We start from the raw sequence: 25952 nt of genomic DNA, 5'->3' as shown, positions 1-25952 counted from the left end.
ATAGGCATTCTTTTTTCTTAATTACCACAACTAAAAAGTCATTCTCATGTGACACTTAATATTTATTGTGAACACTTTTTCCAGCACCTACACAGTAATTTATAGAAATACATCAATTTACAGGATTAAACAAAAGGCCACCAAAGTCCAGATTACATTTATTTCTTCCTAGACAGAAGAAAACCCAGTGTTATAAATGAATAAAAGTTTGAAGACAGAATGCTCATTTGAAGAATCAGGTTTTAGACTTGTCTTGTGGGGAAAGTGAAATATGACAGAAGTATAATCAGTCTTCTACTGAAGACAGGCAAGAAAAAACAGCTTTAGAAACTTACACTAAGCATACTGACTTCTCCAGGGTCTTAGTCACTGCTGATTTACATGTGGTTCAAGATATTCAATATCCCACAGCACCAGATTCTGTGTCTGAAGTAAAGCAATTATGCTGGGTGGGCATGTGTGTGTGTGTGTGTGTGTGTGTGTGTGTGTGTGTGTGTGTGTGTTTCATTAAGTAATGGGATAGCTATTGTGCTTACATTAAAACAAAACCAAAAAACCCCAAAAACCAGACAAAACCACTTAATGAAACCCCAGTAAGCTGGAAATGAGCTGGAAATTCTGAAAGAGAAATCAGAATAACAATTCTCATATGTCTAAACCCACTATCTCCCAAATTCCAGAGTGTGGGCCTTAGGATCCCAAAGCAGTTTGAAATAAACAAAGTTGGGATGCTCAGCATATTCTAAGACCAAGGTACAACATATTGTCAAATGTGCCCTAAATTAGTCCATTTTGTTCTGGTATAACAATTTACAGAAGACACACCGTTGGTGAAATTATCAGTAATGAATCAGTTAAGATAAAATTTGTTAACTGGTTTCACAAGAAAAGGCTATTGTACTTTTGGTATAGACAGAAAGGTGACAAATATTTGTACAATTTTTCATTCATGTCACAGATTTCATGTCATAAAAGTTGTTACTATAAGATTATTTTCCCAGTTAGCTACAGTAATTACCTAAAACCTAAAAGCTTTGTTCCTTCTCCTTCTACCTTCCTCCCCCACCATTGTTACAAATGCATACTATAATATTGGCCCTTTGCAAAATATTGGAATGAATGTCATATATATATATATTTTTAAAGTGGTTTTGCTATAGTTTTTACTTTAACTAAAATTAGGCATAGTAGTGGAATAGCTGATAGTCATGCTTGACCTTAGGTGAACTTAGTCTGCTTATCTGAGATAACATCCAGTGAACATATGGTGAGGACCCCACTGATGACATGCCAATTACCAGCACCTAGCGTCTGCGGAGAGAATGGATGAAGGACCAAACTGAAGGTGATAATGAAGATAGACACATGCTCAAAAAGGCAGAGTGGTCATGAAAAACAGTTATTGGAAAAGTTTGAATATGCATAATTGTTTATGAATATGCAACAGGCTGATGGAATGGAAATGGTATATAAACGGTGTTTTCAAATCTGCAGGTATGCTCTTGGCATACTGCCAAGTACCCAGTTGTTTTAACCCTTTGCTTTATTGTCTTTGTCTCCTATAGTCTTTTTTATTAAACCTTTTAAAATTTACCAGGAAAAGTGAACATAATTTTTCACGTAATTAATTTGGCAGATCCAGGATGGTATAATGTAGGAACCTAATTTGATGGGACAGAGCATACCCTGGGCAAAATTCCTAGCATAGGGGGGATAAATCTAAGGCCTGGAATGCGGAGTGCTGTGAAGATGCTGATAGAGTCATTCCACCTTAGACTTAAAAGGTCAAAAACCCCTGTCCTGTGAAGTGATTGGATACCTGCCCTCAGGTAACCCTATTGTTAAGTTTGCCACGCCCTTGGGTCTTTGGAAGCTGCCTCTTGGACCATGCAGTCTCTCTGTGAACATTAAAATCTATCTTGGGCACTCCATCTAACCCGCCCTGTTAATATAACCACCTGGCTGGACCAGACCCGGATTGCAAAGTGCTGTTAGCGATAGTATAACAATCTAATTGCCTTGATCAAGTTTGTCAAGACATGACAACACAATTTGCTCATAAGAGAAATTCTTCAAACTTCTGAATAGTCAATAGTCTCTAGCTAGCATATAAAATCATGCAATATCATGTTATATGTAAGAATTATGAAATTATAATAATAGTATATGTTTGGAGGAAGAGATACTTTCTAAAGCCTGAAATATATGACTAGATAAAAAGTATTCCAGCTTAAATAATCTGAAAAATAAGCTGAGGAGTGGAGGGGCGTGTGAACCAGCAGGAAGAGATTGGGTTATGTGGGGACTGTTGACCAGTGAATCACAGCCACAAGATTACCAACAAAGGACTGTAATCCATGCCTGGCTTCCTTGAAAAAACTGCATAAAGACATTTCTACTTCCTCCCCATCTCTGAAACATGACAAAAATAACTCTATATTACAAGCAGCCATAGTAGCTCTCTGAAGTAATTCCAGAAACACAGGACCACTGGAGTACAGTAATGTTTAGAAGCAGAAGGGGAAATCACAAGTGAGTGGCTTCTTTCACATAGAATCAAGCCCTCTGATGATAGTTAACTTAGCTGAGAGGTTAGCCATGGGCATCCCCAGAAATTATGGTATGTAAAAGGAATCCAAATGCATGAGAATGATTAGAAATTGGTGAATGAAGTATTTTGTGAATCTTAGTCCTAGCATAAGAGCAGAAAGCTGCTGAATGTGACAAAAATGTTTTTTACAACAAATAGATAAACCAGCTTCTTTTTTTCCCACTAGTGTTGAATCAGATTTTGTTAATGGCTGTAAATCTCTTTGAGATCTTCCAATGGAAATTACAATTCAAGTTTTATAAAAATATTTTACAAAGGAAAAATTACAGTGCCAGAATATATACAATGAATCTATGGGAAATAATTATTCTTCCATGTTTCAAGAATTGTTTGACAAGTTTTGAAATTATTTCTCTGGGAACTGATGTGACTTAAATGTACTTATCCCTTGCATTTTTTTAGCTCATGTTTGCATTTACTGTCCATTAATAATAGATGAACACAATAGCCTAATGTACTTGATTCTTTTATGAACTGTAGATAATTCCACATTTCAGTCCTACATAATATCAACAGCATAGGGAAAACTGGAATGTGGCAAGAAACCCAGGAAAACACAAGTTGAGTTGGATTGGAAATTAGCTGGAAGGATAATAATCCTGCAAGCCAATATTCATTAATTAATTTTATGTGCAACAGAAGAAAATCATGATACACACTTGGCATCTGGAGATTAAAATGCTAAGAAAAATATTTCAATAACTGTACAAATTGGTTAACAGTTGTGATGCAAAACAATTATTTCTACATCCATTGATTAACATGATTCGGTTTTACTCAGCATTATTCTGAAACTCCAATACATAATCTGAAGAACTGCTTATCAGACAACCTAGCTGTTTTCTGAGATGCTATACAATCCTTCTTCCCATTTTTCTTTTGCCATCATTTGACCTACATCCAAACCATGTTCACTTCAGCAATGTCTGATTAAATTTCTGGAGGTGCTGTGGAATATACTGGGGCCTAGGCAAGCCCTATGAGGGCATGCAAATATATCAAAACTATAAAACAAGAATTCAAACCAGTCAATAATTAATAACAAAAGCAGATAAAAATTAGCATACTTAAGCTGCTCTTCTGGATTAAATTAATGTCTGTTCTTTAACTAGTAAATATGATCTAAAATAACACTACCACCTTCCAAAGGTAAGCTGTTTCATCCTTTTCTAACTTGTGATCTGCATCAGACTGCATGTTTTATGTGACTCTTCTGATAAGCTGTTCAATGCAAATGGCAAATAATATAAGCTCGACTGAAAAGCAAATGTCATATTACTAGCAACAATTTAGCTGCTGAACTAGCTATGTGACTCACCCAGGAGGACCATTGCATCTCAAGCAAGGCTTTTGGATTATCCCACTTAAAAAAGGTCAGTGCTACTCCATCTATCTGGATGTCTGTTCATTAGTGAAGAAGGTATTATTTATCTGAATATAGGTAGCAGACAGAGATTTGGGGTTGTTTCTTCTCTTTTTCAAGTAGAATTTCTTGTTCATGCATCTCAGATTAGAATTGACCTCTGAAAATATATCCTTACATATCCTAGTAGATTTATGCAATGCAAAGTGTCTTTTTCTTAGTCAAAAAAATTATAGCCTTTTCAAGGACAGTAACAGTTAAAAATCTATCTGTTGTTTTAAAAGTGTCTATGTGCTAGTCATTTGCAAGAAAAAAATATGTTCTGAAGAAAATCTCAGAAATTAATTTATTTACTGCCTGAAATTCATTATTCACGTCAACAGTCTGATACACCTATGTTTTCAAATATAATATCTAGTACTTCATATTTATTACCTCTGAAAAAATCTGGCTGGTGTGTGTGCAAACCACTGACCTCTCCAATGGGTCACAGAATAATGCAAACTTGAGAAGAATAGGTCCTAATTTTGTCAACAGTTCTCTGGTAAAAGATATACTATTAGCTTAATAATGACTTATTTTAAAAAATTGTGGCTGGCATATATTTGTCTGTGACATTACCACCAAGACCTTTAGGAAGCTTACTTTCTGAATCAAGGATCCACAGTATGTGGAATTTAAATATGTGAATTTATAACTCACCATCTTGGTTGTAAATAACCTGTGAAAGATTAAAACTCTTAACAATGCTTACAGTAAGACTTTAGTTTGGTGAAGAAATAATGGACATAAAATGCAGTACAGTTACTGACTTAGGAAAGGGGATTTATTCACCTTTGGCTGGTTTCCTCTGTTCTCTTCAGCCATATGTGAAGAACAGGTAACATGCATATGGTCACTTGTGCATGTAATAATAGGATCTGAGACACAGCTTTAATTTGATGAGGATTTAATTCCAAATGCAAGAGAATTGCAGCTCACTAGTTCATTATATTCTTGTGGATTCTTAAGTGAAAGATTCTAGGGAAGTCTAAACAGCAATTAAGTACACAATCCATGGCCAAGTTAGAGACAGAAGATCAACACTGGGAAAATTAACATTTTGTATTTTAATATGGTTACTCAGACAAGAAGTCTACCTCTTCATATTGGCAAATAACTGATGTCTGCCGCCCCTGGATACCAACCCTTGTCCATTTATGAGATTTCTCCACTGCAGATGGACAACATCAACACATGAGAAAATCACACAGCCTTAAAAGTATCTGTCATTTGAGATATAGAATCACAGAATGGTTGGGTTGGAAAGGACTTTAAAGATCATCTAGTTCCAAACTCCCTGCCCTGGGCAGGGACATATTCCACTAGACCAGGCTGCATTTGCAATACTAGTTGAATAAGCAATCATAGTTGTGGATGCTAAATACAAGCAGCAAGCAGGGAGCACAGTGTCTGTGGAAAAGCAAGTCAAGTAACTTTCTCAGTCTTGCCTGAGAAAGTTGCCTGGGAAATCATAAGGAGGAATCAAAATAATCCTTAGAGATAGAAGACAGCCTTGCAGGTGTTGTTTTGTCGGTTTCTTGTTTTCTTGCAAGAGAAGATTGAGGGGTGGTGTACACCACTGACCAATAAGAGTTTTACCTTTCTGGACCTTTGTGTACTTGTCTATAAAAGAAGATCTGAGGTAATAAACCTTGCTCTCCTGTTCAACTCGCAAGAGAGTCTGTGTTGTTACTACTTCACTGTTCCCAATATACTGCAACACGTAGTTGGTTTATTTTTAACTAAAAACTGAATATTAAAAAAACAAAACAAAAAAAAAACCCAAGCCAAAACAACTAAACAAATCCATTTTTTTCATTTCATTACCTGAAAATATCTAGAAAAAGGAGGATTTAAAATACAGTTGCACTATGCTTACAGGAGTGCTATTCTATTTGAATTTAAAAAGTTCCAGGAGTGCATCTTAATTTCTTAATTCACAGAATTGTATGGGGAAAACCAGTGTTGTCATGCATACAACAAGGCACAAATACATAGAAAACTTTAGCAGGAAAGTTGTTCCTGGTATTTTAAGGCATTTAGTGCCTCACTACTTAAGAAACTGTTTTCTCTGGCTTCAGTGCAGGTTGTGCTTGCAAAAGTGACATGTTGTTTAATTACTCCACTGCTTAATACTGTGCTTAGAAAAAGACAGGTAGCAACTCTAAACATGTTAATGTCTGGCACACCTTGTTGGAGCATATTATTACATCCAAGTTGAAGAACTTGTGACCCTGTGCAAGTATTAGCATAATAAAAGAATACTCATTATGGCAACTTCCTGACATCAGTGAACCTGAGTAGTATAATTTCACTCAGTTTTAGGTATGCTCTGCTACTTAGATTATCATGCAAACATTTGCTTCCTTGTAGATGGCCATCTTTTCTTGTACAACTCCATCATCCCATAAAAGCATTTATCTGCTTACCCACTCAAGAAGTGGTCACCCCATCCTAATCCATCTTCCTGTGAGATCAACTATTCTCCTGTACTTTTCTTAATTACTCTTCTGTGCCTATTCACTTTCCTCATACTAGCTCCACACTTCCATCTATTCCATCCAAATAAAAAGGCTGAACAAAAAGCCCTCAAGAAGTTTGCTACCTCTGCCTACCTTTGCCTCCAAAGTAACACTTCATTTTACCTTTTCCTTTTCAGTTTTACATTACCTAAACCATGAATTTTATTTTTACTTTACTGGAGTTCTCCTTTATACTTACATTTCACTACAGCTCCCTGCAGCATTCCCTCTATTTTCACTTCACAATAATTGTGAAACTGAGATCACAACCTTTATCCTTTTGTGCTTTATCCTTTACCCTTTTGAGCTACAAAATTTAATTTTACTCCATGGCTGTAATCACCTTCTGTTGCATTGTTGTATTTTCCCCACATTTATCCTCAATAAATGGCTACTTTTCTACCCTCCCCTCTTACCCAATCCCACACACAGACTCTTGAAGTGTTCTTGCTTACTATCATCCTTTCAATTATCACTCTACGCTGTCAGCAGCTGTGCCCTCTTCAGCAAGTCTCCTGTCTTTATCACATTACTTTATCTTTAAGGTCCTTGTCAATACTGTAACACCTTAGTCAACTTGCAGATAAGTTTCTGGCTATGATCTATCAATGGTATCAACTTCATTTTACACTTTCAATCGTACCTTTCTGTGCTTTCTGTGACGCTAGTTTTCATTCCTCAAAAGAGCTCTGCAATGATCTGTAGAGTTATGTAATTCTCTTTCTCTAACTTCTCCTTACAGCAAAAGATTGATAGGAAAATCCTAGCCTCTGACTATTCTGCTAATATTACCCATATTATTTCTATTTCTTTTCCTCTATTCCAGGATTGCCACCTGTCCTAAACTTATCAAGAGCTGTTTGGTACACCTCTAAATTGACACAATGCCCAACTAAACTTCTAATCCTTGACTTAAATTTAAGATTTTTTTGTAAATCAATGGTATCTAATAATTGAATTTTATAAAGTTTTGTTGAAGGTGATGGAATTTTAATCCTCTTCAAAAAAGAGCATACACAAACTATTTATACAATGACTATAAAATAAATTATTCATTGAGCAGAATTGAAAGATGGAAATTGATTCTAAATTTCTCACCAGTTTTCAGACAAAAAAGCCCAAACCCTACAGACTTTTCTACTTATGGTCACCTAGAATTTTATTTCTCCTTAGTCAGAGACAAATCAACAATGGACTCTGGAAGGTTTCATAATAAAAAATCAATAAGAAAAACTATTTTGCTAAAGAATAATGTTGGAAGAAGGTAGAGAAAATTGTGCGGATAATATTTGCAATGCATTGGAATTGTTTATGTCTCCTGATAACACTTCTCATGCTAGTTTGCAACAAAGGATCCAGTTAACCATTTAGTAGATGGAAATCCTCCCACACCAAGCCCCCAAACTAGAAACAAAATGTCCAGCTTGAAAAATAAGATTTGTTGTCTGTTGCAGGGTCCTAAGAATCCCTAAATTTCTCCATGGAATTTTTATTTATTCTAAAAGAGTCAAGCAATTAAAGACATATAATTATGCATATACATAAGCCCTAGGGAGGACATTTTCAGATTTTCTACTTTAACTGAGTCTACCAAGACACACATTTTTAGGGCATATATAAATGTGTCAGGTAAGAATGTGAGAAGTGACATTTTAAGGTACTTTCCAAATGTTTTTCTTACATACATGAAGATGTAGCCCTGTTTCCTAAGAAAGAGATTGTAACAGTGGCCTAAAAGAGGAAAACATCTCTGTCCTTCTCTCAGAGGTGAGCTATTAAAAGTTGAAAAAGGCAGTTTTGTTTATATGACAGCATTAAATATTTTAATGCTGAACACAAAGCAGAAGAAAATGAGGGTTATAGGGCTTTGGGATGATACTTGAAATAACAAAAAAAAAAAATGCCTCAACTTTTTCACATGCCATTCAAATACAGAAACTTAATTTTCTGTATTACCACACCTTTTACTATAAAGGTTGTACTATTTCTGGCAGTGCTCACATAATAAACTCAACAGATACTGTACCTAAATTTAGGCCACATTTCAAACTTTAATTTCTGGTCATTTAAGAAGTGTTTCTGGTCATGTAGGAGATACATGTTTGGCATTAATGTTTTTGGGAGTTGGATGATGGGACAAACTCAAGCTTTGGCAAGTTTTCCATCCTGCCCAGTTGGAAAGACAGCAAAACTATGGAAAGATTTTAGTGTTCTAACTTCTAATCATTATCTCAGCCAAATGGCTTGATAGTTGCCAAGAATAAGTCTATGAAAAGTAAAACTTTGGGGGAAAAAAGAGAGGACTTGAAAGTTTGGGCTATTATAAAACTTATAAGGCTGTTTATTTGGAAGCAGAGTAAGTTGCTAGGTGACATAATGGAGCACAAGTCCTTGAATTGCCAGGTCTAGCATATATTATGACCTATATTTTTCTAATTGGAAGAAAACTACAACGGTAAAGGCAGATGATTTATTGTGATGCTCTATTACTCCAGAATGTAATGGCTGACCTTTTTAAAACATGGAATTGTCAGATCCTATAAGTCATACAGTCACATAATTATTCCAAGTCTATATGTTGCTTGTGTTGTGTGATGCACTTCCTCAGATCCTGGACCTGAAGAAAGCTGACGCATCTTTGAGATTTAACATAAATATAAATGCTGAAAATTCCTCAAGTACAAGGTGATTTCCCAGGGAATACAGAAAGATCTCAAACAGTAAATTTAAAGCAAACCAAAACTTTTCATGCCTTTAGCATAAGATATAATCTCTAGACCTGCACATTTTTAGTTAGCTGTCACCTTCAAGCTTTTCTTGAAAGGCATTCTTTTATTCTGGAAGCAGTTTGAGTCTAAGCCAGATCATTGGCATCTCTGTCCCATATAATATTCAGACTATCCTATAATAAAACAGTATGTCTTCACCGTGCCACTGGCTCAGAGTTTACAGCTCAGGCTTTAGGTTGAATAAAGGCACCTAAACCATTTGCTGACCCAGAAGCAATAATTTCATTCACCCAGCTCCATACTCCAGCTACTGAGCTCAGGAAGACACAAAATGTCTTTGCTCAAAATTAACTGCAATATTACAATGTCTGCTGCCAAACTAATTCACAATCCAGCTAAGCTTCTAAATAACACAGCTGACTATTCAATTTACAGTTTTCTGTATTGAAATACAAAATACTGTACTGTCCAGCATTTCATTTCCAAACCAAGCAAACCAATGATTTGGTTCCTGAAACTTCAGTTAAACATCACAATTCTTTCAGAGTTCTGGAACTGAAATTACTTATGCTTCCCTCCCAAATCCTGATCTCTTAGTCTAAATTCATTGAACACTGTACATTCTGCTTCCTTCTTGGCTGCAGTTGTTTCTCAACTTGTAGTCACTTCTGCTTCTAACATCATCTTCAACATCCCCATCCTTACTGACAAGAGACAAACTTTCTTCATAATTTTGGAGCAATGCTGAGAAGATAATTACTATTTATTCCATAATCCCATTCCAATGTCCTGGTTTCCCTTTACTCATTATTTAATCACCAAGTAATATTTTCCATTTGTTTTTATTTTTAGCATTTTGACTTTTTGCACTTTAGATGGTGTTCAGGCCTTTTCTATTTTATTCCCTGAAGGCTCACTAATGCCTCATACACTTTCTGAGAGAGTTATTTTCTCAGCTGAGAGAGAAAACCTTTCCCTACTGTTTTTCCTATCCAGAATACAAGTTCAACTTGTTCCGAAACTTACTTTTACTATATCTGAGTTAAAGAAATTTCTATCCTCCTCAGTAATCAAGTCCCTGATTTTCCACTTAATTTAAATTATTGTGCTTGCAATCACTATAGTCTGACCCCTGGCACTATATCCCACCAAAACTAAGGCCAAAATACAATCATGTTGTTTGTGTGACTCCTCAGTAACCACAAAATAACAGGGTTCTGCTCTTACTGGTCTAAGTTTAGCTTTCATAGCCAGACAACATATTTTTCCACTAGAAGTTGGGGTTTTTTTTTGTTTTTTTTTTGTTTTTTCACAACCATTTTTATATTAGAAATAAGGAGTTGATGTCCTCAGTGCCTGTAATCTTGGTATTTCTCTCCATGGTGCTTCAACTGCATCACGGCAAAAGACCTCCCTTGAGCCTTACACAGGTGGGCTGAGCCCGGAGATCCCTGCGGACACAGTGGTCCGGCGGGGAATCCCCGGAGGACTCCACACGACCCCCGCACATCTGGGCTGGGCAGTGCGTGCGAGCTCTCTTCGGTCGCAGCCGTGAAACTCCGGCCGCGGGGAGCACAGTTGGAGGGGAGCTGAAATGACGGACTGGGCAAGCGGTCACCTGCGGCCGGCGATCGATCACCCGGAGCAGGCGGAGCCCGGCCGCTCCCCGCTCTCTGAGGCCGTGTGAGGGCCGCACCGCCCCGCGGCGCATGCCCGCCGGCCGTGCCCGGTTACCGTTGCCGGGGCCTGGCTGCGGCGATGGTGAAGGAAACGATCCGAGTGTACGCGCGGGTGAAGCCGGTGGGCAGGCGGCAGCAGGCGGGGGTAAGCCGGGAGCTGTGCCCCAGAGATGCACTAGGGATGCCGGGGAGAGCCAAGGGCTGCCCGGGGAGCCCCTTTCCCCGCTTAGGTGGGGGCAGCAGGGCAGGGCCCCCTCCCCTTCAAGAGGCTCGGGCGGCTGGTGGGGGCGGAGAGGTGGGTATGCGGGTGGGTGTGCGGCGAGAAGCTTCCACTCTCCGAAGCCTTAAGAAGTTCATAAAATCACGAAACAGAGGAGTTTAGGCTGTAACTGTTGGGGGAGTGTCTGAGGAACTTCCAGCCTAGTTAGTAGAGAAAGCTCCGCAGGAAAACGCTTGACACACATCATTGGGTTTGTGCAGCTCAACAATGTTCTGAGCAAGGGAGGGGAATGTGTTGCTCCCAGTGTCCAGCTGCCATGCCAAGGGAGAATAAAGATAACGAAAGTGTTCTTCAGGAACCATGAATTTAGGTCTCTTAATTGCCTTCTTGTTTTTAGCCAGGTCCTCTCATCACATTTGTCTTGTTGTAGCCTTTCCTAATGTATTCTTCCAGATTTTTTTTGAGAGGTTTGCACTGGGGCCTGTGCTTTCTTTTTTTATTTCATAGATATTAAGGGGGTTTAGTAAGCAAATTATGTCGAAGAGACTGCACTTTTGTTTTAAATATTATTGTATGTTTACATGTGTGACATATGTTTACATGGTAACAGGACAATGTTGGTATGTGCTGGGTTTGTTGTATAGTAATTAAGGAAGATCTGCTCACATCAGTGCAATTTGTAACAAGTTTGTCTCCAGACAGTTACAGGTGCTAAGCTTAGGTAAGTGTTATATCTAACAGTAATGCTGTTCTATTGATGAAGTTATTCTGTGAATTCGTGTCCATCCTTATTAGAGTTATTCAGTTGAGAATGAGGAACATCTGCCCAGTCTGGAGATTACTGTGCCACGTGACTTAGCAGATGGATTCATCAATAATAAACAAGAAAGCTACAAGTTCAAGTGAGTAGAAGCCTTGTCTTTGTACCTTCTGCCTTCAGTGATTGACAGCACTGTGTGTGGTGATACAGATATACAGAATCAGGAAAAGTCTAATTTTAAAATTAAATTATGGTATAGATGGGTTTATTTTTATGTAACTCCCTTAACAAGAGGAATACTTCAGGATATGCTCTTCACCACAATGGGTCTGATAGCACTGGATAAAATTGTCATACTATTGTCTGTCCATTATAAGTCATTATGCATTTCTAAATCTCTGAATCTCAAAGATACTTTTATCAGTTCTTCTATTTTTGCACCTTGTTTTGAATTAGGGTATGAAGACTGAAGCACGTCTGTGTGTTCTCTTGTGATACAATAAGTTGCCATAGGCTGGCTAAACAAGTCTTGATGTAAAACATTCTGTTTAGAAACTGTGTTTCAGACATAGCCAAAGCAAGATAAAGAAAACCAGAAATTGTTGAAAGAAATAAATCCTTAGTTGTAGAGTGTAAATATTTGTTAGGAACTTAAAATCAGTACAGCAGTATCAAACATTTTTATAACTTCAACAGAAAAGTGAGGCAACGCTTTAAAATTTTGGTGATGAGTAAAGCTGGATACATAATCACTTTTAATGATGTCAAGACTGCCTTTTTCAGATATGCTTCATTTTTTATAGTAAACAACAAGTAGTTTGTTTCTCTATGCTATTAAAAAAGAGAGTTCCACATAAACAATTGCAGCTCAGACTGTTTTACATCAGCTAAGGTAATCTGCTTGGAAAGAGAGGACCTGCCTTCTCTAAATAGATTCATATGCAATGCTACTTTGGACTGTAGATGCCCAAGCCTGACAATGAATGCTGATATTTTTGTCTGACTTAATAATTTATTAAAAACTCTGTAGAGATGTATTTTGAGTAACCCTATGCCCTATTATCCTTAAGACAATGCAGGAATAACTGTTTGAGTTACTTGACTCATTAGAAGGATAGAATAAATGCTTTTATGTTTTGTGCATTGCATTTGTCTGTGATACTGTACTCGCTGTATGGGTCAAAACAATGACTTTCTACATACTCAGTGTCTGTAGGGCCTTTCTACACACACTGGGAAGTTCTGTGCAAGACTAGAGTTCCAAATAGGGTGGCAACACAGGAGGGCACCAGCAGTACAGGGGGCTACTGGAACATGTGGATGACAACTTCCTAACATACAGTTAAGCCAATTAGGATATTTGCAAACATGGGCAAACTGTTGAGGGATATTAAGCCTGGAAGTAGCTTTGACTGCAGGGGTTGTGAGATAATGAAATTCAGGATACAGAGAGAAGGAAGTAAGACAAAAAGCAGGATCATAACCCTGGACTTCATAAATGCAGACTTTGGCTTGTTCATGGATCTGCTGGAAAGAATTCTCTGAGACACATTCCTGGAGAGATAACCAGGAAAACGGATTGATTTTCAAGGATCACCGTCTCCAAGCTCAAGAACAGTCCATCCACATCAGCAGAAAATGATGCAGAGGCAGCAGGAGAATTAGAACAAATGGTCCCTTCCAACATCAAGAATTCTGATTCTGTAAAGTAACTGCAGATATTTTATATAGAAAGTGACAAAACATATTTTATTAAATATTTTGTTGTGCCCTATAATAATTGTGCAGCAGAATGAAGTAAATGGCTTGAAAAAATGTTACTGGCTGTACTGGTGGGATGCTATATTGGTTATAGTGTAATCTGTTTATCCAGGATTCAGTGTGGTGCCAGTTGCAAACACTAATTCTCTTGATAGATTTAAAATATGGTTTATTTTTTTTCTAAGCCACATCATTTTTTCATAGGATTTTATTGTACACATCTTGTCAAAGCATCTCTGTGTACAGCCTATTTATGTACAATAGCACAACAGCAAGCTGTGGTTAAGACTACAGGGAAAACATTGTACTACGTTATGTAAGCCTAATGATGTAAACATTGACTATTACAAACACAAACAAAAAGTTATGAATCAAGTACTGTTTTAACATTCTAAGCAATTCTTATTTGCTTAAAATTTTCAGATTTGAGAAAATTTTTGATCAAGAGGCAAAACAAGATGTGATTTTTGACAGCATTGCCAAACCAGTAGCAGAATGGTACGTTGTTGGTCTTGCAAGTAACCAAGGAAAAGCAGAAAAGCTATTTCTGCTTTTGTTGTATTACTTGAAGGAGAACTGTCAGGTCTTTGTCTTGTTGTTGTTGTAAAAGTGGATTGATGTTCTAATTTACTAAATATTTACATGTCTGAATCCAGGAGATACACAATCCCCTGATAATTTTATGCATAGTAAGGTTCCATTTTGACTCATAAATTAGCAATGCTACTGTTGTTGTATAGCAATAGAAATCCATGCTCAATTCTTTTTTGTCTGTACTATAAGCTGACTTTATTGCTTTAGAATTGTATTTTCTATATAGTTTCACGTAGAGGTAAACCTAATGAAATTTTTATCCCCCATATAATTTTCATTAAGCTAGGGACTCTCATTAATGTTTGTGGAGATATTCCTAGATCTTGTCTTTATTACTTTTGTTTTAACATGTAAGGCAGTGCTTTTGGCAGTGTTTTTTTTTTTTCTCCTCCATTTTCATAATCAAACAATGCTCATTTCTGACAGTTTGCAAAGCCAAATTTAAGACTGATGAGGACTTCTGCATTCATTGTGTGGATTGAATGCTACTCTGAAACAGGTGGATTTTCCAATGGAAAATGGATTTTATGCCATTCTCTTTGCTCAGTTTACTGTCTGCATTGCTGAAGTTTGTACTGGTTTTAGTGTGGGAGAAAATCCCATGCTGGAGGAAGCAGAATTTCTGCATAGTGTTTGCCTATTTATCAAACTTACTGCTCAAAATCCAGACTTGTATTGAGTTGGGAAGTACTACTTCAAGTGACAACTTCTTTCTCATTCATCATTGGTTTATGCCGTGATTCTTCAAGTTATTCCTCAATCTATTGCACAGCCCAGTGTTTAGCGCTGTAGGAAAACAAACGTCTTCATCTGGATACTAATCCTTTCTCAAGTTGTTACATGGAAGAAAAATACATCTATCTCTTTATAATTTCATTTTGTTTCTCTCCACCCCTCCTGTTTTCTTCCTTAAAGTCCCACATAAAGCAGAAAGGTAATTGACAGTGAAATGAAGAGCCAGTGAATTTTATTTGAATAAGCTAAATAGACTTAAAAATAGTGCTTGTTATTTTCTCATCCAAAAGATATTTCTTTGCTTATCCAACAGTATCACATTTAGCTTCACATTAAGTCATACACTTAATTTTAAATATTTCTGGGTTTAATGTTGACATTGGAAAAAAAACCTTTATCTAATTTGAGTGTGTTTCAAAAGAGAAGCATTAAAATTCTCATTTTTACATACTATGGACTTAATTATCCTCAACAGAAGCTCAGAGTATCAAAATTAACTAGTAATAAACTGGCTACATTTTTTTCCCCTTGGAGTGTTTTGCTAGAATATGGAAATGTTTTCCAGTTGAACAGTTCATCTATACAATGCTCTAATAAACAGGAAAGGGTATTATTCTCCTTTATTTCAGTGTTAGGTTGTTTTATATATTAATTTTCTCCGTTATGTAGGCTTTAGTTTCAGTGTTTAGGTATTTTTAAGTACTTGAAAGTACTTAAATGCTATTAAAATCAATGGTTTTTAGGCAGACAATTATCTTCAAATAGCTGTGTTTTTAATGCTAAAAGTGACTTATAAAACCAATCTTAATGAAATCAAGATTTTGTCTCTGAGCATTATAATGTGGTAAAGCCTGTATTCTAAATTATACTTGTGTTGTTACTGATAATTTTACTTGTGTTTTTATAACAGAGTAGACAATACCTGAAGTATGTTCATGTTTTTATGCACTCCCTTAATTTTTAACCTCTTTTTAGACAAAAATGTGTATTTCAAAATATCTTCGGAGTCATGAGGTTCCTTGGCTAATGGAGTCCTGAACTGGGCCTGAAATTTTCAGTCTGTGGTTAATGATACAATTTTTCTTTCCGTCATGGAACAATAAGAATTGCCCTGTTTCTTTTAAAGATCACAGTTTTCACAGCAAAATGTCCTTCATTATTTGTTTCTTTCACACTCAGTATTCTTGTGCATGAAAAAGCTGTTGCAGGTACACACATTTCTGTTGTTGGAGTTACTTTACTAAGGGAACAGTTTTTGTGTGTGTATTGCCAGGGAAAAGAAAGTAGCAGGAAAATACCAGTGAAATAGTTCAGTAACATTTTGAGGTTCTTTGTCATGCCTTCTTACAGTCCTGAGAAAATTCAGTTAGACTTGAATGCTGAGGGGAAAAAACATAAATTTTTTGGCATTGTTTAAACTAAAACCAGAAAGACAATGCTCAGGATTCTAAAATTTTTCTAGTTTGTTCTTGGATGGATGGAAATTGAATGCAACTTTCTTTTCTCTCTTTGTTTTTTTTATTTTTCTTTTTAAGTGTGTTTTCTTTGATGTGGGGCCACTACTTCTCTTTCTGTAAGTCCAGTTACATTGTCATCTTGCCTGTGGTTTCAGAGGCACTAGTCGTTAGATTGTTTAATTTGCTTCTTCAGTCAAAAGTACCAGCCTCTGCAAACCATTATAAGCATATGATTTGCTTGGACTCCATTACTTTTTTTCTATCCTTGAGTCATCTTTTACATTGTTTCTTTTCCTTCTAATTTTAAATATATATTCTTGATAATGTTTTTGTGCAGGATCAACTTGATGTTTAAGAAGCAGCACTAATTCTGTTACTCTAGCAAAACCAGAAAATAAATAGCACCCTACTTTAGAATTTTGCTAATAATTAAGCATTGCTTTAGTCTCACAACTAAACAAGGCTACTCTCAAAATGTTCCAAGTATTAGTATTATGATTACATATGCAATCAGAAATTAAGTAGAAAATGTTAACTGTTTTGAATTAGCTGAGTTTTTATTTCTAATATGGCCAATGTTTTGGTATTAGATTTCTTGATTTATTAAAGAATAACATTTGAAAATATTTTCTCTTCAGTTGTCTCATGCAAATAAGAAATAGCTGTTTATAAACCTAATGGCAATCACCTGTGATCTTTTGAAAAATCTGATGGCCTTGGGGATAATGCTCCCATTGCTGCAGTTTCTGGTTTCTTATGTGCTATATTTATCCTAAGAATTAACATCTATAATATATAAACTACTTCAGTTTACTCTCAACTGGTTTGGTGGGGTTTTTTTCTGCTGTGTATTCTTACAGAAAATTAGTAAAAATATTTTTATTAACAATTATTCATTTTGTACCTGGATGTATTTATCACAGTGTGTAAAGTAATGGTCTGGCTCATCTGCATCACAAAGACTTGTAGAATCTATATAGAGAAAAAGGACACATTCTTTGGATGTCGTCTTGAAAGAAATGTAGCCTGAACTTCCCCCTAAATTGAGAAATTAGTAATGCTAGCTGTTCTTTCTCAATGTGAGTACAATTATATGGCAATAAAAAGTGAAAAGTGTCAATGATGTTTCTTCTCAAATGACTACTAGTTGCTTGTGTTTGTTTTGACTTAAAAGTGTACAATTTAGAATTGTTCAAGAAGGTTGCTTAATCAAAGTTACAGTTTGACAGCTTTGATTCAGAATATCTTTGTGTGGGGAAATTCTGAATATATTTAGAGATCTTAGACAAAACAAGAAAATACATTTCTTTTTTTTCTGAAGGAAAACTTACGAAATTTCTAAGACTTGCCTGCACTGATCTCTCAAAAACAGCTACATGCACATTTGGAAATCACTTTTTTTTTTTAAAGATGAGGCATTACGAATTTGGATTTGTTCCACAAATCTGGCAAAGAGATAAAGAAAAAAAAGTCATACAGAGATATTTTGTTTATTTTAGTTAAAAGAAACATTAGTCTGACCTCTGAGTGTTAGAAGATATCTGAAAACTGAGTTTCTATGAAGACAAATTTTCCTGAAACCTTATTATCCAGTTCCTTTAAATTAAATTCTTCCTTCATCTTTAATAGAATTTGGGGGGTGAGGGGAAAGGGGAGGGTGGCTGGTTTTTCCAGGGCTATGTTATTTTTTTAATATTGATGAATTTAATTTCTTGTGAAAGAAGGAAGGAAAATGAGGGACACTGCAAGAACTGAGATGAGAGGACCAACAGCATGCAACTATCAAAGATACTGGTATCTTCTGCCTTTTTCATTAGCCTGCTATTTTATAGTAAATTAATATTTGTTTTGACCACATGCCTTTATGTTCCTACTCATTAAAAATGAAGAGGCAGAACTCAGGTAAAAATAATAATATGAAGCCAAAATAAACTAACAAAATTAAAGTAGATAAGTTTTTAAGGTGAAAGCTGTTTCTTGTTCTCAGGATTTTCTCTTACCTACTCAAAAACACTTACAGAATTTAGTCTTACTTAATAAGGGGTTTTCTTTGTTTTATTTTTTCATACTATAAACTTTGTACAAAACTTTGAACTTTTTTGACCTATTAGAAAAATAAAGACAGGATCTCTGTAGGTCATCTGGACCAGTCTTCTGAGGAAAACAGGTATGGCTTCTAGATCACATTTTTGAGTCCCTTGGCCAATAGAACTTCCAAAATGTCTGAAGGTGTGAATCCCACAGGGTTTAACTACTCTCACTGTGAATATTTTCCTTATACCCACTTGGAGTTTCTTCTCTTGCAACTTGTGACCACTGCTTTGTGTTCTACCAGTGTAAGCCTCTGAGAGGAGTCTGAGTCCATATCTAATAATCCATTGCAGAAGGTGGTAATTAGGTACAAGCAAGGCTTTCTCTTCTCTGGGTTGATAGGAAACAATTAACTTGGGTTCTTGTGCATGATGTGCTGCAGCCTGAACTCAATTGGTTCTATCAGACTCACTCCAGTTTCTTTAGAGGCTTTTTCATCTACTTGGGAGCCCAAAAATTTGAACAAAACTCAAGGAGTGTCACTTTTCCTTTTTTTTTCTTTTTTTCCTTTTTTTTTTTAAATTTTGAGAGTAACTGTTCTGTTTGATTCAGCAAAAACAGTGCAGCAGCAGAGGAAGAAGTGTTCTTGGTTATACTTAGGCAAAAGCTTCCCTTAAGTCTCATTAACAGTGAGCACAGATACAAATGAAAAGTTCTGTGTCCATTAACTTTAAATGGAACAAATGATCTTCACTGGAAATTAAAACAAAATGTAGTCAGAAAACCCAACCACAATAAAACAACCTCAGCTGCTTTCAACCTCTGTCTACTGTCACTGGGCTTTTACCACTATTTATATTATCTCAGATACTCAAGGACAAAATACTGAATTGTATTTTAGACTGTAGTAACTACCCATAAATTGTCTAGCTCTCACTTGAGGAATGTTAGGCAGTTATAAACCTAACAGATATATCAATTTAATTAGAATTGCTTCCATAATATCACACTATATTTAGGAACTAGTTGTCTTTCAGGAATGAGACAAGGCAGTGGAGTGGCTGGAAATGCCAGTACATAACTCTGTAGCAGCATTCATTTAAATAGGAATCTGAACTGAATTTTCAAATTAAAAGGTCATATCTGACTGCAGATGTTTTTAAATCACCACTAATTACAAGTAAGTTAGAAAATGCAAGTTACTTCATAAGTAAAAAAATTTGAGGGGGAAAAAAACATGTTAATGCTCCCCTTTACATTGATGTAAAAAATTGTCCTGTGCTTGATAATGGATAGTTTCCTGAAATCCAATGTGCAGAAGAGAATGCATGTCATAATTAACAATGCCAAAACTGATTTTCTTGAGCAATCATCATTACGTAAGCTTTTATGTAACAATATTTGGGTTATTAAGTGGTAGCAGGGTTGTAGTAGAAGTGGAACATATAAGGAACATTTACTTTGGCTTTCTGTTTTTCTATTATATGTCTCTTTTTCAAAAAAGAGAAGTATTAAAATTAAGAGTATTCCATGTTAATTGGAAAAAATATTTCTAGCATCTATGTTGGGAATTTCTAAGGTGTTAGATGTACTTTTGATGCATGCAGATAAGTGTAAATCCTGTAGTGTGTTCAAGCATTTACAGCAGAAAAAAAAAAAAATCTACATCAAATTTTCTCCCTAAAACTCAGTCACATTGGAAAAGTGGTCAGTGATTTGAATCATGGTCTTAATACTTCCCAGGCAGAGAATTCTTTCCCAGTGGAGGGGAAATATCCCTTAGTATTCTGTCTAGAAAAAATTCTAAAAGTGTTGCAATTCCTGTCTCAAACACTGTTGTTGGGGGAGGTTTTTTTGATGATCTGTGTCATAGCTGGAGGTAAAACTTGAACATTTTTAATTTATCCTATCACGTTGCTGCGATAATATATGATGGGGTTTATTTAGCAGTGGTGTAAAATCAATCTCCTTAGCTGTGTGCACAAACCACCTTTTACTTGGAAAAGGTGTGATTTAAATTGTAAGCAATATAGAAGATCTAATGCTTTATTTTTGTTTGAATGAGTTGCTGTTTAGCTCTGTAACGTAAAGCACAAGCTTCTATGTTTCTAAAAATCAACAGTAAGTTTTCAGTGCTTGATCAGAAAAGAAGAATTCAATTCTTTGAGTAAAGTGTAAGAACAGATCTAATCCTTTTCTAAATTATAATCATCATGACGAAGATATATAATTTGATGATAAATTATAATGCAGAATAAAATGATAAAGAAGATCTAGGCATATAATAAACAGTAATTATTCATACTTTGGTGACTCGATCTTCTCGAGTGTGGCCCGGCTAGCTCAGTGATGAGGTTTCTCTTCACTCGAGTTTCGAGCCAGCATATGTTTGTGGGGTTCACTGATTTTCTTCAAGAATCCAAGTCTATAGAGCGAGTAAAGAAATCAGGGGGGGACTCTCTCTCTGGTTTGCATTCCACAGTTTATTTTTGTGAAGGGGAATCTAAAGGACGAGAGACCAAGGATTTGGGGTCTGGGGGGGTCTCTTTTAACAGGGTTTCTCGGAGGGAGGGAACATCAGAGAGAGAACCAATTATTTTTCTCAGTTAGTACATCTTACAAACTTTCTACAAATCAAGGTTACACACACCAAGATAAGAAATAACAGACACCAACTTCTTCAAATGCTCACAAAGGTGTAGGAGTATTCTCCACAGAGGGGCAGAGGGGGAGAGAGGGGGGGCTTGGTTTCCTGGCAACACAGGGAGGAAAGAAAGGGAAGGCAAGATAAGCATGCCCTCTCAGCTTCCATAGTTTAGAGGCATTCTGAGACAGGAAAAAGTTACAAACTTCCGTGTTGGGAAGAAGGGTTCTCTTCTCCCAACCCCGTGCTTTCCTGGGCTAAAGAAACTTCAAGCAGCTGGAAATGCCAGCGGGGTCCTCTCTTTACTCTATCCGGCCTCTCGCCGTGGGGCTGAGGAGAGAAACTTCAGTAACCATGGTAACTTGACGCCAGGTAAACAGTTTGGAGAAAGAGAAGCTGGGGGTGGGGGGAGAATCACAACTAAAAGATGGGAAAAGATACATTTCAGACTATCAACTACAACACTTTGGGAGTTGTTTGCCTGCACTTTATGCTGTTATTTGCTTTTTTCCCATGCACTCAGTGTTATTCTGATTTCCACTAAGCAAAATATTTTTGCACAATTTTGTGTTGTTCAATGATAGTAACTTTGCTTAAGAGACTTGCTTATTGCATAAATACTTCCTGATGAGCTCATAATACTTGGCAGATAATCATGATGTTTCTTCATAATTATTTTGCTTTAAATGGACTTCTCTTACAGTGATCAAAAAGACAAGACTAACATTTCATCCCACCACCTCAACATGCAGGAAACGTATGTAAATGTGGTTATGTAGATGTATGCATTTTCTTTTCCAATATATCATGCAAACATTATGTTTGTCTTATATTCAGTTTTATAATATGCGAGTCTTCATATGACCTGACCGCATGTGGTTTCACTGACGCACAAAAATAAATATTCAGTTTAAAAAATAAGACATAATTATTATTTATGCTACAAAATCTGGAAATCCTGATATTCTGGTATCATGAGTTAAATCTAAAATATTAATATTCAATTTGTTTAGTTCTACCTTCTTTGAATTTGCAGCTTTTGATGTTTTGGGGCCTTTCTTGGCAGTCATGAAACAGATCTTCCACACATTAATAAGCCATGAAGACAGCTCAGTATATTAAATGAGATTGAAACACAACTTTTTGCAGACTTACTGCATGTCTGCATTTCCCCTGAAATGTCATATTTTTTGTGGAAACCTTGTCTTAACAGAATTTGAAGTCTTGGCCAGGTTTCTTTGAGATTTCCTTATATGCAGAAATTCAGGCCAGTGAGATTTACTCCCATTCAAAGCATCTTACTGTTCACAGGTATGAACTTCAGCAAGTCAGACTTACTGCTCATGCATGTGGCAAATTAAAGTTTTCCTTGACACATTTAAGTTGGTCTGTATTTTCCAGATAGAAACATGGAATATGTGGTTATAAGCAGTACAAGCAAAGCCAAATCAACAATTAGTTAGAAATTGAGTTTTTAATATATATTATTCTTTTTTTCTTATAGAAACTAAGTCTATCACAGACTGTTACAAATATATGCCTGCATGTTTTAGTGAATAATGAAAATTGCTATTTTTTATATATATGTTCCCCAGCCTCTCTGTAGCCACAGTCCACCCTGCTGTAGTTCAGGGTGGGGAGAAGATATTATAGCAAGAACTAAAGGGACTAAAACGAGGCTCTTTCTTTCCTGAGATGATGTTCCAGCTTTATTCTGGGGATCGTGTGGAGAAAGAGAAAGAAAATTTATAACGCACGCCTTTTTGAAGTCAGGGAAAGGGGGGAAGGGTTACAGTCTTACAATCAATGAGGAAAAACTGGGGAGGAAGAGATAAAGGGAAGAAGCTAACATATTTCAGGGGTAGATTCTTGGGTTATACCATTTTTCTAAATGCATTACAACAGAAAATAATCCCTCTGAATTCTGTAATAGAATGAAACAAATATACAAATTTAGAGAAGATTTTAGTCATTGTATTTTAAAGTTATTTTCCTCGGTAGTAGGTCTTTTTAGGTCTAGATTGGTTTTGATAAAAAGAACAAGACCCTCCAGTAACTCTGGCAATTATAACTTCAGTAAAATATGCTATAGACAGATTTCTGTACTGCAACAGCATTTTAGCTGATCTGTCTGGAAGCTGTCCATTAACTTCTGATCAGGGTGCTAAACAATGTTGTGCATGAAAGATCTTTTCTGCAAATCTTCTCCTTGGATTATGGGTCTTTGATGTGTTTTTTTTTTTTGAAGTAGCAAAGAGACTATTTATTCAAGAAAATGCCTCCTTAACCATGCCAAAATTCATCATTCAGAGAGAAAAAAAAAATATGCAAAATTCTGAGTGTTATAAATTGTCGTGACTAAATCAAGGAGCCAATTTAAATGACCATTCATGAAAATCAATTTTATTAATTCAGCAAGCAGTGAGCAAGCAAAAAACAATGCTGGGCGATGGCTGGGAAGCCTCTGCTTCACCAATAGTACGCGCGCCTTAGCTTGAAAAAGTTTCCCCTTATATACAGTTCCTGTATGTCTTCATTGCTTCTTCCTGGGTTGCATCTGAGCTTGTGCCGCCTGTTGCTAGGGGGTCGACCTCTGCCTCCTGGTGGTCATGAGATGAAGGCTTGTAGTTTTCCTTGGTCCGTGCGCGGGCATTGGTCCTATACCAGTTATGTGACTTTTCCTAATAAGAAAATGTTCTAATTCTTGTTTGTACAGCCAGATATTGTGGTTTGGCATTTCTGCAGTTTCAGCTATTACATTGTGTTAAACAAACAGCTTTAACAGTCATATTATATTAAACATTCGTATTATATTAAATTTGATTAATAAAGAGTAACAATCTATTACACTGAGTATTCTGATAACACCAAGGGGGCATGACTGAAAATACACTTTTAGTGTATGATTTTTATTTATGCATAGTTTTAAGTCCTCACATGACTACCATCACTGTCCATGTGAACCTGTGTAGTTTCAAATACAGAATTTAACAAAAATTTGGGACTTTAGTTCAGAGACTCTGAAGAGCAAAGATGCAGACTTTGTCTGTGGGAACTGACATCTTGCAAAGTAGGTTTTGCTGAAAATGCGGAAAAGAGCTGCTGATTCTCAATCAACCTTTTCCAGCAAAGAATCACTTCCACTACTGTTGGGAACAGTTTCAATTTGCAAATGAGAATTTTTGAAGATCCCTTTGGTGTATGATGTTTAGAAAATATGCTCTTCTCTTGTCATAATGGGTGTTGCCAACTTTTTTGGTACTTGCTGCTGTTGTAGTTCATTTATTTAATTTTGTTAAGAATTTGTTAAAAACTTGTTGGTACGTTCTTGTTTTCCCCCTGTTGATTGTAATGGTTTAGCCCCAGTTGTCTGTTATACAAACCCCTCCCAGTTTTCCTGAATGTTCCTCATCAGTCACCTTTACCCTGCCCCATCTCCCCATCCATCACTGTAAACCTCACCTCTCCTTCCAGCTCCTTCCATGGAGATCATCCCTTCCTCGACATGTTATTGGTTGTTATGTTCCCGCCTTCTTTGTATCCCCACTGGTCCCTGATATTGTAACCTCCTCCCCTTACCCCTCCCTCCGTGAGCTCCGATTGGACCCTGGACTGTGCCCACCCCTGAGATAAAACCCAGTGCACAGAGGTGCTATGGGCTCTCTTTGGTCCTGATTTGTCCCAGCCCAGACCCTTGTGCTTATCCCCTCCCCTGAATAAACCTGTTCCTGGGAAGTACAGCTGAGTGAGTCTCCTCCATCCTTTTGCCACCACCCACGATGCCTGATTTGGCAGAGCCCGGCAGGATTCGGTGCACTGAAGGTTCTGCAGTGGGATCACCTTTCCCCTGCAGTTCCCCACTCCTGGCGACTGCCCATGCTGGAGTGGCACAGTAGAGCTAGCCCGGAGCTCCGGTGCGGCCAAGAGCAGCGTCATGCTGCAGTTATATTTCAGGATGAAAGGGACAACGTGTATTTTCAGCTCACTATATTGACTTCTAGCATCTGTAGGACACATCACTTTGCCAAGGATAATTATGCAGTATAATTTGATGTTGTTTTCTTAAACAGCATTTTACGGGTGGCTAATGGTTTATGAAAGTTTTTGAGCTTTTTATGTTCCTAAATGGATTGTGTATCTTGGGTTGAAAATACTTTGTTTAAGTCTTAAACTTCCTGAATATTTAGTAAATAGGTATTGATTTATTTGGTATTGGTCCATCTACATATAGTTACCCTTTCAGTGTTAAACTCTTTGGGATAATGAACTAAAATTAAATTGATGGAGTTTTGGTTGGGTTTTGAAGTACTTAGAAGTGCAAAAGTGCAAGGGGTATCTCCAACAAGTATTTCCTATAGTGATAAATTGTCCACAAGGCTCATTGATAAAGCATCCTGTGTCACCATTGACTCCAAATGAAGTTACTTAAAATAAGTGTTAATAAGACACATCAGACATGGATTTTTATGTCTTAATCCATGTTATCACATACAGACCTTCAAAATTGACATTGAATAATATTCACAATATTATACTTAGAATGATATTTATACATCTTCAGTTTTGAAATGTGTTCTGTCATAAATACATATGTATGCACAAACCCTTAATTTTTATGTAGTTCATAAGTTTAATTCTTTTTCCACAAGCCAATGGAGTAGGGGCTTTTCATCTTCCCCTCTACTCTTTTCAGGAGGTGGGATTGTAGTGTACAGTTTGCTTCTGAGCCAAAGGAGCTTTGTCAGCCCTGCCTGGACTCCTAGTCCCTTGTCTCTTATAAAAGTGTTTTGCTTCTCAGACTTAG

General features: G+C 36.6%; 1 protein-coding gene across 6 annotated transcripts in view; it reads left to right on the top strand.

The window, feature by feature from the left end:
- The first annotated feature begins 10988 nt into the window (after positions 1-10988).
- KIF6 (kinesin family member 6) overlaps positions 10989-25952 on the top strand; it is a 247134-nt gene continuing 232170 nt past the window's right edge. For 5 of the 6 annotated variants that reach the window (XR_015772098.1, XR_015772096.1, XR_015772097.1 and 2 more), the window contains exons 1-3: positions 10989-11091; positions 11962-12068; positions 14111-14185. Coding sequence is in view for 3 of the 6 variants with exons in the window: in XM_088052350.1 (XP_087908476.1) it covers positions 11026-11091; positions 11962-12068; positions 14111-14185 (248 nt within the window). In the remaining 3 variants the exon portion in view is untranslated. The remainder of the gene's footprint in view (positions 11092-11961; positions 12069-14110; positions 14186-25952) is intronic. The other variant, XM_088052351.1, reaches the window with a different exon arrangement.

Source organism: Pseudopodoces humilis, chromosome 3, assembly GCF_049639895.1.
Source record: "Pseudopodoces humilis isolate 2021_Gansu_Grassland_sample_001 chromosome 3, ASM4963989v1, whole genome shotgun sequence".
Taxonomy (NCBI): domain Eukaryota; kingdom Metazoa; phylum Chordata; class Aves; order Passeriformes; family Paridae; genus Pseudopodoces; species Pseudopodoces humilis.
This window is presented reverse-complemented; position numbering and strand designations above follow the sequence as displayed.